The sequence below is a fragment of the Octodon degus genome, unplaced genomic scaffold, assembly GCF_000260255.1.
Source record: "Octodon degus isolate 3935 unplaced genomic scaffold, OctDeg1.0 scaffold00238, whole genome shotgun sequence".
Taxonomy (NCBI): Eukaryota; Metazoa; Chordata; class Mammalia; order Rodentia; family Octodontidae; genus Octodon; species Octodon degus.
In genome coordinates, this window is record NW_004524814.1 from 673955 (window position 1) to 691037 (window position 17083).

Genomic DNA, 17083 nt, shown 5'->3' on the forward strand with positions numbered 1-17083 from the left:
TCTGTTCCCTTGGTTAAAGTAATATCTGTCATGTTTCTCACTATCTTAACCTCTGTAATTAAGGAGTAACTCATGAAGTTATACTTTGAAACTATACTGTCCTTTCTCAAATTTCCTCCTCCTAGTTTTTAACATTTGTTAATAATTCTTAAAATAATAATTCTTACCTGACTAATCATTGTAATGGTGGCAGATAATATTCTACTTGCATCACTCCTTCTACATGTTTTAGCTATTCTTGACCTCTCCCTTCTACATGCCCTTATCCACCTATCATCCATCTAGCTTGTATTTAGGAGTATTTTCCTAATTCAATAAATTATAACCCATTTACTATACTTATTTTATTGTTGAAAGAGTATTTTCCTAATTCAATAAATTATAACCCTTTTACTATCACTTACTTTATTGCTGAAATTGGCCAGTGGGACCCTCATTATCCCTTATGCTGGTTCTGATATCCTTTTGACATGTCTCTATTTCTGTAGACACTTTCTTGCATGTATTTATTTATACAGTAAGATATTCTAAATTCAATTTGTTTTTTTTTTTATATCTGCTCTCAAATCTGCCATTTCTCTAAATGTAGAATTATACTTTTTGAGGACTCTTCCTTTTTTTTGTTTACAGTACCTGTGTTCGAACTTGGGACCTTATACTTGCCAGGCAGACACTTAAGCCTCTGAGCTATCACCCCAGCCCAGAGAATCAAATTTTAAAACCAAGATCTACCAGGACAAGAAATAAAATATTGCTACACCTTTCAACATGCACGAACCTTTTTTTTAAACATGCACAAACCTTAAAAACATGTTAAATGAATGCAGCTACAAACAAAAGTATACATACTGTAATACTTGATTTATATGATATATCTGGAATAGGCAAATCTGCAGAGACATTAAATAGATTAGTAGTGGCCAAAGAACAAAGGAAAGGAGGCTAAGGAGTTTGGAATATAGGATTATTTTTTCTTTTGGATAATAAAAATGTTTTGTAACTACATGGTGGTGATGGTTATACAACCTTATGAATATACCAAACACCAATGAATTATATACTTCAAAAGGTAAATTTTAGGGTATGAAATTATATCTCAATAATAATGTAAAACAAGAGCTAGGCATTGAGGTATGTTCACTGGTGCTATGTTTCATATCCTAAAAGCACAACCCTGGGATACAGATGTTTGTATACCTATTTACAGACTTACATGTGACACATAAATGAGCTTAGAGCTATATACAAATTTGTGTTTATATATGTTTGTATGTATACGTAGAGACTCTCTACATAGAAACCTACAAAGCTCATGCTGCTCTCTCCAATTCCAACCCAACACTATGGAGTTCATTCTGTCCTCTGCCCTTTTAAGATCTGTAATCCCCTCCTAAACAGTAAGGAATCTTAGACTCAGAATTTGGAAGCATATTATAAACAATCTTAACCACTACACTTGAACACATCATTTATTTTAACAGGACTATAATTAACTGTCTAAACTTTAGGAGAATTCAGCAAATGTCTCTTCAAGGATACTCACAGTGATACTGTCCAAGAGTTTGGCCATATGTTTAATAATTTCACCATGTTGTACAGGTTGCATTTGCAGTAATTTTTTTATAACAACCACACTTTCTGCAACAACTATTTCTGAAAGAGACAGAGATTATTCACATCAAATATATGTTATTCAACTCAAATGCAGTATGTTTGGCAAAATGTAAACAAACTAGCAAGACATTCTGTAAACATTAAATGACTAGGTAAAAACTATAACTATATATGCACTCACAGATTCTTTTGGAGAGCTTGTCTTAAGTAGAAGAGTTAACTTTAATCTCTAACTTCTGCTGCCTTGGCCTAGTTATCATCCCTTTGTGCTGCTCTGTATCAGGAAAGCAAATGAGGTTGGACTGTGCTGCTCCATAGTGTGCACTGTCTCTGGCCTTCAACTTTAAATATTGCTCTTCAATCTCACCATCTATATAGTTGCAATCAAACATAATCTAAGCATTGCCCCTGTTCTATAGAAAATAGTAACTTTAAAGTTTTCATTAAGTGATTACATGAAGAGAGGTAAGCAGGAAGGATTAGTTATCATTGGAAAGGTATTGCTGTAGAAACAGCACAGACAGCCAAGCCAGAAAGAACAGGATTGGAAGCTAGATGGTCTCCATTCATCCCCAAAATCTCCTCTGCTGGTGTCTACTCAACTCTGTCCTCTGAGGCTGACTTGTAGGCTACATCAGATTCCCCTGGCCCTGGCTTCTAACTGTGCTTAGTCAACAGGAGGCAAGCACCTGCAGGAGATGGTGACACTAGCCCCACAGCCTCCTGGGTAGCCCTTCATTCACCCACAGAAGTCTTCTTTTTGGAAGGGGCTCTCTCCCTGCAGCACTTGGTAACTACCACTACTCCAATACCTCTCTCCTTTAATTCTGGTACAATGACGAGTCTACAGCCATACCACCCTGAATGTACCTGATCTCATCTGGCACAGTGACGATTTTCAATACTGTTAGCACTGACCCCAGAGTGTAACAGTATACCTTGTCCCTTAATCCTCCCCACACTTCATAAACAGTCCCTGCGTAATTTTTTTTTAATCAGCTGCTTCTCAATGTGCCATCAGTTTCAATGATGCCAGGACCTAACAAATATAAGAGATCCTCAAATTGGAACCTAGGAGTGAGTTATAACTAACGAAGCTAATCATGATCCACAGTTACCGTTTTGGTGGCACAGAAGGAAAATGTGTATAGCTGAACAGTGCCTGACCTTTGGGGATGATTCTTACATAAAATATTACTAATGCTACTGACACCAAAGAAACAACACTGCCTTTACTTATTACTGGTGTTTCTTAAATTAACAAAGCTTCAAAGATATTAGAGGTCCTCCTGGAATACGTTACAAAGATTTGTTTCAACCACTGATTTTTAAGGTTTGGCTTTATAGAATCTCCACACTTGTGTTCTGATTTTTTTAAAAACTACATTTTGTTATCTAGCTTCTTTTAAGAATATAAACAAAATGTATTATGACATAATCATTATTAAGCATACATATTTCAAACAGTATACCTCTTTCTCCATTTGAACTAAGGAATATAAGTAACGGTTAACTCACTGATATTGCACCTTATGACATGTCAGGCTTTACCTTTTCATTGGAACATAAGGTACCTTATTAGTATCATTGTATAAAGGTAAATAAAGAAGACATACTGGGACTACATGACTTTCAAAATCTGAACTCAGAACAAGGAAGTATCATTCTATCTCTAATTATGTTCTGCTTTTATAAGCAGATAGTACGATTACATGTCAGCACTTATCTCTGTCGCTTTTCTTGTCACTGGCATGCAATACCTAGCACCCGCAACCTAAAGGAGGAGAGACTTATTTGGGTTCACAGGTTAATCCCTGGTTGCCTGGCTCCAAAGAAGTAACAGTAGCATGGTAAAGGAGGAGAAGCTGCTCACTTCATGGCAGCCTGGAAGCAGAGTGACTCAAGGAAGGAGGTAGGAGGGGAGCTGCACTCTTCCAACTGACACCCACGGTAGCCCACCTCTTCAGCCACCCCCCAACAGCAGGTGGCTATGATGCTCCCATATCCCATCATAATACCACCACATGGTGCTGTAATGGAGGAAAACAAGACCTTTCTGTCATCAGATTTATACTCAGTAAGAAAAATAAAATGGCTTTGTAGAAAATTATGATGTAAAGGAAAACATGGTTAACTGTAGCTATAAAGAATTTAATATAAAAATATATTTTAAAAATTATTATAAAATAGGACTGCTAGGCATGGTGGCACACACCTATAATCCCAGTACTGTGAGGCCAAGGAGGGAGGACTGCCATGAATTGAGGGCAGACTCAATTCATGGCAGCTACTTAAGTGAGTTCAGGGTCACCCTACACTACATAGTGAGACTCTGTCTTGAAAACAAAAAAATGAAAGAAAAAAAAGGGCCGGCCAAATAGCTCAGCTGATTAAAGCACCTGCAAGCGCAGGGGCCAGGGGTTTGATCTCCAGGCTTGCCCTGCCGGCCCCACCCCCAGGGCACACTGAGACAGCAACTGAGACTGGACATGGTGGTGCACGCGTGTAATCCCAGCTCTTGGGAGGCTGTAAACAGGCAGATCTAGAAGTAAGACCCTGAATACCCTACAGACCCTTCCCTAAAAATACAAAAAAAAAAAAAAAAAAAAAAAAAAAACCAAAAAAAAAAAAAAAATGAGTCTGAAGGGAAAATGCTGCATAGTTTAATTATTTACATGCAAAGGAAGAAGAGGCTGCTTAATATAGGTATTAGGCATCATTTATGCTTTGCAGGTAAATTGGTTTCCTACTGTTACAGTCAGAGATTATCACAAATTTAGTAATTTAAAACAACATAAATATACAAATGTATCATCTTACAGTTCTAGAGACCAAAGTCTAACATAGGCCTGTGGGGCTAAAATCAAGGTGTCAAAACAGAGCTGTTTTGCCAGTTCCATGGAGGACAATCCCTCACCTTGCCACTTTCTAGAGGCAGCCACCTGCCTTGGCACCTGGCCACTTCCAGCAGTTACACTGTGATCATTACTTCTGGGGGCTCTGACTTTCCTGCCTATTCTGATGAAGGATCCCACATCTTACTACCCTAGAGCAATCCAAATCATCTCCCTATCACTAGAACCTTAACTTGATTACTTTGTAAAACCCCTTCTGCCACATAAGGGACAGGCTGCAGGTACTGGAGTTATCTTTGTCTCCTACCTCAGGTGCCTGCTAATAATGCCTTTCAAGTAATCAACCTCACATTTCTGATATGCCTCCTTCTGGGTGCTGAAGACTACAGCAGTATTGTTGTTCCACCATAAGTACAAAATGATCCAGTTGTTCTGGACCTAGGTTTCTTCCTCATTCTCAATGAAATCTTTAAGATCCTAACTCTTAGAAGTAGCACATCCAAATGAAGAGTCTGCAGTACAGGTAGACTGAATCATTTCTCAAGAGTGTGAATATTCAAACAGTATAGTTACATATTACATATAAGCAAATAGTCTAGCAATTATAAGTAGTTCAAAACAGTCTAATTACACGTAAGCAAACAGCTGACACAGAGTAAGTGGTCTGCACAAGGGAACAGCATGACACTTTATACTACTCTCTTTCATATGCAGACTTGAGCTCTATGAAGAGAGGAAACTTTTGTAACTTAACTATCTTACTATTCTGTTCAACATTTATTAAGAGCCTTAACTGATTCAAAATCCTCAGTAAATGCTTCAGAATTATTAAAAACCAAACAAAAAATTTTTAAAAAGTATTTCATCACAATTCTTTTATTTTATAAAGGATAGCCATAAGGTTATTCATACAAGCAAATTTTCTTGTTATCTAAAATAAATTATCTTAAGCAATTAAATTATCATAAGCCAACAAAAATTTCTACTAGTTGGGCTCCTTTAAAAATATGTTTATATAATTCATTTTAAATAAAAACAATGAACTCTTTCAGGGCAGGCTTCAAGTCTACCTAGAAAGGTTTCCTTAAGGGCCAGCCAGACAGCTCAGCAGATTAAAGTGCTTGCTTAGGCAGATGCAGGGGCTGGGGATTCAGGTCCCTGGCCTGCTGTGCCGGTCCCACCCCTGGGGCATGTTGAGACTGAGATTGAGACTCTTGAGACTGGGTGTGGTGGCACATGCCTGTAATCCCAGCGCTTTGGGAGGCTGGAAACAGGAGAATCACTATGAGTCTGATCTTTATAGTGAGAACCTGTAGACCCTGTACTAAATACATAATTAAAAAGAAAGAAGAAAAAAAAAGAAAGAAAGGCTTTCCTTGTGCCAAGACCAGAGTTGGGGATAGGTACTACAGTTCCAACTGAAACATACTAAATATAAGCACAAACAATAGTCTAAAGGCTGCCCCTGAGGGTTATAGGTACACTAACTGAAAAGATGATGAGGTATTAATTTCACCATAAAAAAAAAATCAGAAGGCTCACAGATTTTCAGAGCCTTGCAAGATCTTATATAAATTTCAAGAAGCTGAGGCTTCTTTCATAGAATTTATTCCTTTAATAGGAATATACCTTTAATAAACTGTTGAGACTGGGCGCGGTGGCACATGGTGGCCGCTTTAATAGGAAGGGCTCTTTTGTCAGGACTGGTTATTTTAAAGTTAAAAACACTACTATTTTAGTATTATTGATTTTAATATCAAAGTATGTTCAACCTCTTACTTTCACTGATCCAGATTTCCATCCTACAGACAGTACCCAAATTACGGGGTTTTTTTTTTCAACTTTACTGTGAAACAAAACTGATGCATTCATTAGAAACCACACTTGGTATTTTGATTCTGGATCTTTTCATGAGGTAGTGTAAACAGCACATAGCACAGGATTCCCTGGTGATGGCAGCAGCAGCAACAGGAAAAACAACCCATGCTCATTTCAGTTTAGGATGGTTTTACTTGGGCATAATATGGTCATAATGTGAGAAACATCTATACACCCTAAAGTGTAGAATATATGATAAACAGATAATTAATCAGGCATTATGGGCTAACGATGATTATGAAGCCAGAACCTAAATAATTCAATTTACATCTGTTATTATTTGCACTATGCAAAAAAACCCTCACGACTGTAAAGAGAATTTGAATTTCCCAAAAACAAAAGCCGAAATATTAGAATTAAGTAAATCCTACCTTTTGAGAGGGACTGCAATTGCTTCTTAGCCTTTTGGCTAAGATCAAGTATAGAGTGGCTACAGATTTTATTAGTCTCCCATTATCTCACTATAAAATATTTTATGCTTAGTCTCTTCAAAATGCTATCGGAGTACCTTTTAAAGCCAACACAAATATTTTTGGAAAAATTACTATTACAAAATTACTATTACAAAGCCAAAATAATTGCTTTAAAATCCACAGCTTAAAAATTTCACATCAAATCAAGCGATTACAAAATTAAGTTGAGAAAATGTGATTACACTTCATATTTGAAAGAAATATCAGTGTTCTAATTAATTTTTGCTTTATGCATGCAAAAAATTTTTGCAATTTTAAAGGAACAATTACCATAATAGATCTTAGTTCATAATCTGTAATGTTCTGGAGTTCTATTTCCAAGAAGTGTTTTATTTGGTCAAGAAAATGTCATCATTAAGCATAAAAGAAAATTAAAAACGTTTTTAAAGTTGCATTTTAAAGTGTGGCCTACAAAGAGAGACATAAAAGATGTCATTGTTTAAAGTAGAAATAGATAAAAATATGTGATACTTGTCTTTTTAACTTCTCCATCTTACACAGACAAAGAAAAATTTAATCCATTTCCTTGATAATTTTAGTTGGTACTAATTTGGTGTTTTAATACTGTAAGTAGGAAAATGTTCTGGTCACAATATCTTGAGTTTACAACTTCATGATTTTGTGTTTACAACAAAAGGCAATTCTATTTGGGAATACATTTTTTCTTTTTTATCAGAAATACAACAATGCTATGGTTTTCTAAAAAGATCTTCATATAGGAAAAACAATCTACATATAATCTGGAAAATAACAGGATTACTGTGGTTAAAAACTTTTGCTTTCCTCTATTTAGGACAGAGTCTACAGGGTCTATGGGGTCTCATTACACAGATGGGACTCCTACTGATTCTCCAGTTTTCAGTTTCCCAAATGCTGGGATTACAGGCTTGCGCCACCACGCTAGTCTCAATCGTCTCAGCGCGCCCTGCGGGCAGGGCCGGCATGGCACACCAGGGATCAAAGCCCAGCCGTTGTGCTCTGCCTAAGCAGGTGCTTTAGTCCACTGAACTATCAGGCTGGCCCTAAAAACTATTTTTTAAATAAAATATAAAATCAATTTTGTGTTATATTTAACTTCATGGCTGTTGTGTAATGTAAGTCTGTATCTTGATAGGACATAATTATATTTAAAACTTCAAAAATAATTTCAATTTTTTTTCCTAAAAATTATGATATTCCTAGAATCTCATGGTATTCAAGTATGAGTTTTCTAATAAATTATTCTAAAAATAAGAAGTTAATTATTTTTCCCCATTTGTTTAAAACCTACAAACCACAAAGAAAGAAGTGACACTTTACTTGGAACAGTATAAAGTCTAGATTATGTATTTTGCTGGATATCACTTAGTCAGTTTCTCAGAGTGCCTATCAGCTCTAAAGCATGAAGCTGTCCACATTGATGGCTTTTACATTTTGCTAATTTTGATAAAATTATTAGGGTAAATTTCTGGGGAAGAAAAAAATTGAAGAGACACAGTTAAGTATTTTTCAATCTAGCCAGTTCTCCAAGTTTTGAAGTCATTTGCCTGCTTTTAGCACCCTCTACAGGTAAATCCAATTATTATTCATGACTTACATGTTATTAAAAAGTAGTAAAACAGATTTTATGCAAAGGTTACAATGAAGGTGATTAGTAAAGAAGTAAACAAATGAAGCTTTCACAGTTGAGCTAAGACAAATATATACTGTTCACTAAGCTGCCTAATTTACTGAAAAACACAAGGTACACATTTGTATACATTTCAATAAAACTGATACTTCTGTGATCATACTACTGATATACTGAGAAAACTAAAATGTAACACGGATGGTTACAACTGGAAGATCATATCAGGCATATTCAAACTACCAACCAAATGAAGATGAGATGGAGTTGAGAACTCACCATCCCTGTTAGACAGCAGACAGACCAGGCCATTGAGGCAGGTGTCCGTGACTTCCGAGATGCTGGTGGCACATCTGCCAATCGTCTGAATAGTGGCTGCTGCAAACTGTTTGTCCTGGCTTTTCACATAGGTCTGAAAAAATATTTCACTTATTTCACAAACTGGTACTACCAAGGAATCAAATGGGGGTGGGGGGCAAAAAAACACTATTCTATTAAGCTTTGTTGATATAGAGAATTCCAGAAAACAATCTCATAACCACAACATGAGGCCCAACAGATGATTTCATTTAGTTTTGCTTTTTTATGTCTGTGCCTACAGAAGAGGCACACCTTTAAGCTAGGCTCATTCACCTGTGGCCACTGTGGCTTGAGACCCCAAAACAGAGAGTAGAGAGCAGTCGCCCAAAGACGGCAATTAGTTTAAGGGCAAGGCTGAAAGAAATGATGAGAACTCTCTCTGGAGGTTTCAGTTCATTTCACCAGCAGCTTCTGTGAATCTATGGGAGAAAAGGTTACTTTTTCAGAGATACTAAAAACTAGAACAGGAAAAAATGAACCAATATGCTATTAGCAAATACTTTACTCTCAAAGCAGCATCAGAATGGTTGTAAAGAGATGTTAGTGACAGTAAGTACTATTTCAATAATGCATTCATTTAAAATAAGATACCATAGTTTTGAAATATTTTCACTAAAAATATCCTTTTAAAACATAGTAACTGATGTTTATAAAACTTAATGATTTAACAGAAAGTTAAAATAATCTTCACAAAATTTTAACTGTACTAATTTCAAAGTTTAGAACTTTCCTACTTTAAAAATGAAACATTAAAAATGAAGCATTTATTGTTCACAAAAATGTAATTTTATTATGCATACTTATTGCTGAGATTTTAAAAACATTACCAACCACATATGAGAAGTACACAATAAACTGTATGATTATCTAAATGCAAAAGGAGTAATAATAAAACATTAACTAAATGACAAATGGTAGAAGAAAATCTAGGGATATCCAAAAATAGTGAAAATGGCATCAAGAAGGTGATTAAATGTCAAAAAAATAAATTAAGCTCTGTTAGTTCCAGAGGTAAGACCAATTTTATTTAAAATTATTCCCAGATACCTAACTAGCTTAACTTAAAAATATATTTGAGTCATTAGAACAAACAATTCACTATTTTAGTGACAGTTATTATAAGCAAAATTGTATGCAGCTACAAATACAACAGAAATAAGGTACTCTTTTAGGCAGTGATAAAAACTAAGAAAGAATATATGTAAAAGTCTGACTGAAAAATTCTTATTAAAATATCCTGATAGCAAACGTCATAACTGGATTACTAACATTCTTAAGCAGGCACACTGTGCAAATGCAATACAATGCAACCATTTCAGAAAATTAGTAAGATTCCCTTCCTACAATCCAGCAGAAACAACATGGACACAAAGTACAGTGAAAGGACACCCAACAATATTATACACGGTAACAGTAAAAGGGACAAGGGCAAAAAAAGATCAAAACTTAAAGACAAATGTGTTAAGAATCAAGTAAAAATCAAATTCAAGAAATGATCTATAGCTATGACAGTAACTACATAAAAACCTAAAATACTTTAATCTCACTTATTGAGAATTTTTGTTGAAGGAAAAAAATACAGCATGAAGATAAAGTAATTCAGCAAGAACATACAAACCAGGGACATACTACTGAAAAAAGTGTAAGATCACACAGTAGAAAGAAAATATAGGGCCGGGGACATAGTTCAGTGGAATAAGCGCAAGGACCTGAGTTCAATTCCCGGTACTGGAAAAAAAAATAATAATAAAAGAATAAAAAATTAAATATATATGTATGAAAGTAAATATATTGTCCATACAGCTAAAAAGAAATTTAATATGGGATGCTGAATGACTATAGCAATGAAATAAATTTCTAACAGTTACACGTGCTAACTGTGGGATTAGGACCGAGTACATGGTTTATTTGCTGAAAAAGCTGTTGAGGGGATGTAAAGCTCCAGAAGCCATAAAGACACAGGCTATTTTTTTTTCCCATTTTTTTGTATTTAGGGAAGGGTCTACAGGGTGTTCAGGGTCTCATTACTAGACTCTTAGTGATCCTCCTGCTTACAGTCTCCCAAGAACTGGGATTACAGATGTGCGCCACCACACCCAGTCTCAATTGCCTTCTCAGCACACCCCAGGGGCAGGGCTGGCATGGCAGGCCTGGGGATCAAACCCCTACCCCTGAGCCTGCTTGCAGTAGCTTTAATCTGCTGAGGTATTTGGCTGGCCCTTAAGCTCTCTATTGTTCTGCTCCACTACTAAGGCTTCAGAGCTGTCTCTTCTGTCATAAAGAGTACAACGATCATGACATAATTTCTCAATGATACTTTGTGGAGAAGCACAGCTAGGAAGCCTCTCATCTACTGGCACATAAGGTTTTTAAAAGTAAAAAGAAAAAAACCAAATAAAAATTTAAAACAACAATTTTTAAAAGTCATGGTGAATCAATTATAAACCGTTCTGCAAGGATGAACTAAGGATGTAGCACCTAAAACGGGAGGGGAAAGTGGACAGGAGCAGTCATGTAAGGAATTAGCACCAAGTATGGAAAGGGTGACCAATGAGGACAGCACAAAGAGACAGAATTGGTACCAGAAACAGTATTTTGAACAAAATCAGTTACAAACTAGTCTTCCACATTTTTATAAAATATAATTCTCAATATATTTAATGTTTACGCTTGAAAATATATAAATTTCTTAGTTGTACATTCTGTCAAAAAATTATTTTTACTTACACAAGAACATATTTTCTAGATTTAGATATATATTTAACTTGGGAATAAATACATTGTAGAAGTTATAACTAGTAGTGTATACAAACCTGAAATTCTCGAAGAAGAGTTGATATGTTGGCTTCATTTGCTAAGTTTGTCAAAATTTCAAGCTAAAGTACAAAAATAAAAAAGAAACTGAACACTGTAAAACGCACAAAGAAAGGAATTTAGTACAGGCTAGGCATCTTATTGGAAGTTTCTGGGTTGTGGTTTTTTTTTTAATAATACTATCATAAATGTAATATATGCAGGTAAACAGAGAATAGCTATTGTCTAAAAATAGAAACTTGATAATTACATACTTCTGAAAACATTAATTAAGAAGAGAATCTTAAATCTTCACTAATTGCCCTAACATTATGATTTCTAATTAACCTAAAGTATTTAAGCTAGTTTGAGTTTATTTTTTATTAATAAAACAATTTGTCCTCCATGTAATTCTGTTTTCCACATACTGAATTGTATTGGTTCTCCTACGTTCTATAACTCGTAATACTTAAGATATTTTAACTTCCTCTTCTGAGTTCATATATATGACATGTACAAATAAAAATTTATCTCCAATAGGTTTGCTAAAAACACTTCTCTTTTCTCACACAAAGTATTTAATCTGAAGGCACAGAAAGCAGAAAAATAGAGAACTGAAGAGATAAATAGAAAACAAAACATAAGATGTAGATATTAATACATTTGTATTAAGATTTACATTAAACTTAAATGATTTAAACACCAACTTGGGGGCCAGGGAGATAGCTCAGTGGAGTAAGTGCTTGCCTGGCAAGCACAAAATCCTGAATTCAATCCCTGGTACCATTAAAATAAATAAATAAGTAAATAAATAAGATTTTTAAAAATATATATATATATTAAAAACACCAATTAAAAGATACAGATTGCAGAAGTGTTTTATATATTTGGTGTTCAAGGCATCTATTCAGATAAATGCACTGGGATTATCTTCTTGTAGATTACATTTTGGCTTTTCATTTTATTTTCATGAAAATATTTTAACTGTCTTAGAAAACTTCAAAACAATAATATCAAAAAGCTCCATGTATAGTACAAAGAATTATTTTCTTTCTGAACCATCTCAGATAAGAATTGCCAGTCTAATGATACATCATCCCCAAATACTCCAAATATTTCCCATAAATAGAACAGGTCCTACAGGCCACAATAGAATCTATACAATCAGGACATTAAACTAGTCCGATACTTTCATGCAACTGTCACAATGCACTTAAGTTTCACTAACTATATTGATAATATATAATAAAAGGATCCAACTCAGTATCACATACAGTAAGTTGTCTCTTTTATTCTGGAAGTTTTCAGTTTCCTATGATTTTTGTGACTTTGAAACTTTTCGGGGCTGGGGAGATGGCTCAGTAGAATAAGCACTTCCCTGGCAAGCGCAAGGGTCTGCGTTCAATCCCCAGTTCAACCAAAAAAAAAAAGAAAGAAAGAAACTTTTCATAATTACAACACAGTTTTTTAAAATTCATCTTTCAATTTGTGTGTGTCTTAGATTTCTTATGATTAAACTACTTCCATGTGCAGAATACATTTTCACAAATACTTCATGAACAATTCCTCCTCTCCCCTTTGGCTTGCACTGTCTCGATGTGGTACACTATATGCAGACAATTTTAACATGCCTAGGTGTGTTTCTAGCTACTTATCCCATTCTACTTTTCTGTCTGAACATCACATTGTTTTTAATTATTATAGCTTCATATTATTAACTCCACACTCTTTCATAATATCTTAGGTTACCAATACTACTCTTCACCTCCTCTTAACCATTTAATCTCACAATCAACCTACAATCAACAACAAAAATATTCATAAAAACTCACCCATACATCATTTTTCTCAAACATCCCAGAAAATTAGCCCCACTTTTCCACTGACCATAGCACTCAATTTAAATCTCTGTAATACTTAAAACACACAACACTAAAACTACCCACCTCCATGTTTGTCTCCTTCAGTATGCTGTAAATATTCAAAGTTGGGAAATACATTTTAATAGTATTATGTCTAAATGTAACAGAGTAACTATATATAACAATACAGCCTGGAATATGTAACAAAAGCTCCTTAAGTGTTTTTTGAAAGCAAGACTCCATTTTGCACATGCTAGAGGCTACAGCATTTAGATGTTACAGTATATGAAAAAGGAAAGCATACATACCTTCAATGTCTTGATCATAGTTGGATCAGTTGACCTAACATAGAAACTCTTCAGGTAAGGTTCAAACATGCCCTAGACAATAAAAAGAAATATTTAAATATATTTATCATACATTTGTTTGCTACTTAAATTATGCAAGCATAATCTACATACCTTCCTCTGAATTGACATAGTTGCTATATTTTGTAGGACAATATACTGCACTTCCCTAGAAATTAAAAGAGAAATGTCATTGGTGTTACAGTTTAAACTGATAATGACTCAAAGACTTCAAACACTCATAAGTGGAGATTTTGGAAAGTGATTTAATTATGGGGTCGCTATGCTGACTTGTTATAGGGAGCTGGAGCCTGGTAGGAGATGGTAGGTCACTGAGAGCTGCTCTGGAAGGAAATCTCCCTCCTCAACTTCTCCCCTTGCTCTCTGCTTCCTGGCGTCTGTGACATAAAGCACATTCCTCTGCCTAGGCCCTTCTACCATGTACTTCCTGGCTCGGAGCCTGCCAACTATGAGCTGAATACATAAACCAAAATAAATCTCTCCCCTTTAAGCTGCAGGTGCCAGGTATTGTGTTCCAGCAATAAGAAAGTGACTGAGACAACAGGGTATGTTTTTCAACGCAATATCTTTATGTAAACAATACAGTAATGACAAAAAGTGAGCAAAAAGTTTCATGTGAATAAAACTCTTAAATATACTAGTGAAAGTTTTTACTAAACCATAGTTGTTTTTTTGTTTTTTTTTTTTTTTTTTTGGGCAGAACCAGAGATTGAACTCAGGTTCTTGCACTTGCCAGGCAAGCGCTTATCCTACTGAGCTATCTCCCCAGCCCCTAGATTATTTATTTATTTAATTTATTTTTGGTGGCACAAGGGATAGAACTCAGGACCCTGTTCTTGCCAGGCAAGCACTTACTCCACTGAGTTATCTCCCAGCTCCCTAACCATGGATACTTACATTTTCTTTCTAGTGCATTTTTTTTCTGTAAGGTAATAAATTAGATGTGATTCATCACGAAGAAGAGTTAAAACCAATTTTGTGACAGGCTGGAAAAATGCCAAGTTCAAGTATTACCTGCAGAAATTAGGGAGCCCTTGCCACAAAGTGAAAACATGAAAGAAGGCCCTGGGTGAACTCTTCAGTACACAAACAACTCCCCATTCAGTTGTGTAATAGTGTACTTCTAAAATAAAATAAAAAATCAATATTGCAGCTGCTTTAAATACATGTGAGGAGGAAAGTATTCTTCAGGTCAATAAAAACCCAACAATAATGTTAATGTAAGTCAGACTTAAAAGCTCATTCTTCAATCAACCTGGCCCAGAGTAAAGCTCAGGTTACGCATAGTCATGTTATTTTAAAATCCAAATACTTAACAAATTGAATTTGGTATTCAGTTTCACATACAAGTCCACATCTTTCTGATATCCTTTGCATCAACGATCGAAAAGCAAAATTACTAAGTAGATGAAACAAAAGAATGGGTAGGCATAAATGGAGAACAGAAAAACAAAGGAAATGGCATACTTGGCACTCAGGAATAGCAAAAGCCAGTCAGGAATAAAGCTACAGATTGAGGCTTACTTAAGAAAAATGAACATAGACCTTTTCTTCTGAAGCCAGATAGTGAAAGCATACACTAAGTGAAAGAAGCTAACTTAACTTAAAACAAATTATTGTAAAGTATTCAGGGTATATGAAATAGCTACAGCAAAGGTACTCTTAAATATAGAAAACACCACAAACAACATAAATCTGAATGGAGGGAAAGAAGTGATGAAGATTAATCCCAGAGTCTTGAGTATGCTGAGCAAGTACTCTAACCCTGAATTACATACAACCCCAGGTCCCAAACTACTCTTCAACTTGAATTTACAAATCACATTGGTATGATCAGGGTCTGAGATGTGCTCCAAAGTCTTATGTGTTGAAGTCCTGGTCTCCAACACAGTAACATTCAGACTGGTTGATGACAGTGCTGACTTCCTCAATGGTTTAATCCACTGATGGGTTCACAATGTGATGTCTATTGAGAGGCCACCAACACTGAAGAGACAGGGCCTAACTGGAAGAGGTGGGTCACAGGGCCATGCCTGGTATGGTCACATTTCATCCCTAGACGCTTGTACTCTGCTTTCTGGCTGCCCTGAGGTGTTCAGCTCTGCCCTGCACACACTTACCTTTCACTGAAATATTGTCTCCCTACTGGCCTGCAGCAATAGGGCCAGTCAACTATGCAGTAAAACCTCTGGAACCCTGGACAAAATTAGCCTTTCCTCCTTTCAGTTGATTTTCTCCAGCATTTTGTGAATGTAACAAAAAACTGGCTAATACACATAGGAACTCAATAAGTCTTTTGAGTTGTTGAAATGAACCACTACCTTGAAAGGACTTAAATTGAAAGTGACATGCCCTAACTACAAGAAACTAAAAAGTATGTAATTCTTTAAAACCAGTAGCTTCAAAAATTTTTTTTTTTTTTAAAAAGAGCAAAGTAAAATATTCTAACGTAATAAGAAGTAATGATTCTGCCGTAAACTACATTAACTTAATCTATGTATTGTTCTACACAGAATCAAATATAACACATTGAGTAAGCCAATCTTATAGTACTTCAGTATAGTTTTTCAGGAATGCCATTTACTAAAGCTCCAAAACATCATTCCTCCTACATCTACAAACATAGAACACTAATCCTAGACTATTGTTGAGAGTATACACCACATGCGATAAGAAATTTTTAATTTTTTTGTGTCTCAAGTGTAAGACTTATGCATTTATTTATTTATTTATTTATTTATTTATTTATTTATTGAGGGCGGAACCAGGGATTGAACTCAGACCCTTGCACGCGCCAGGGAAGCACTCATTCTACTGAGCCATCTCTCCGGCCCCATTATGTATTTATTATTGAGGTAAATTTTAAGAAAGCTTTTATAATGATCTGCTAAAATGAGATTTTGTGGATAAAATATAATCAATGCTATGCATTAAATATCTGAAAATAGATTATATTTGCTCAAACTTTACTTCCAAAAAAATACAAAAAAAAAAGTAAAATCATGGCCAACAACTTACCTGTTGCTACGAAGTAAACGTACTAGTGATTTAGAAATGATGCCAGCTTCTGACTTCGGGGATATGTGCCAATACAGCTGAGCAACTGCCATAACTACCTAAAAAATAAAGCATCAAAATAATGGAATTCTAAATAAATCATGCACCCCAGTTTCAAATATATTCTCACCCATTATTTCTTCTAAACTACTACAAAAATCTATATAAAATAAAATGAAAATCTATATAAGATACAAAATCTATATAAAATAAAATG

At 35.1% G+C, this 17083-nt stretch overlaps 1 protein-coding gene across 1 annotated transcript in view; it reads right to left on the minus strand.

Moving 5' to 3' along the window:
* Positions 1-17083, minus strand: part of Ap3b1 (adaptor related protein complex 3 beta 1 subunit) — a 294655-nt gene that overhangs the window by 130809 nt on the left and 146763 nt on the right. The window contains exons 9-14 of the mRNA XM_004645731.2: positions 16828-16925; positions 13903-13957; positions 13750-13821; positions 11600-11662; positions 8706-8838; positions 1544-1653 (exon numbers count right to left, since the gene is read on the minus strand). Coding sequence (XP_004645788.1) covers positions 1544-1653; positions 8706-8838; positions 11600-11662; positions 13750-13821; positions 13903-13957; positions 16828-16925 — 531 coding nt within the window. The remainder of the gene's footprint in view (positions 1-1543; positions 1654-8705; positions 8839-11599; positions 11663-13749; positions 13822-13902; positions 13958-16827; positions 16926-17083) is intronic.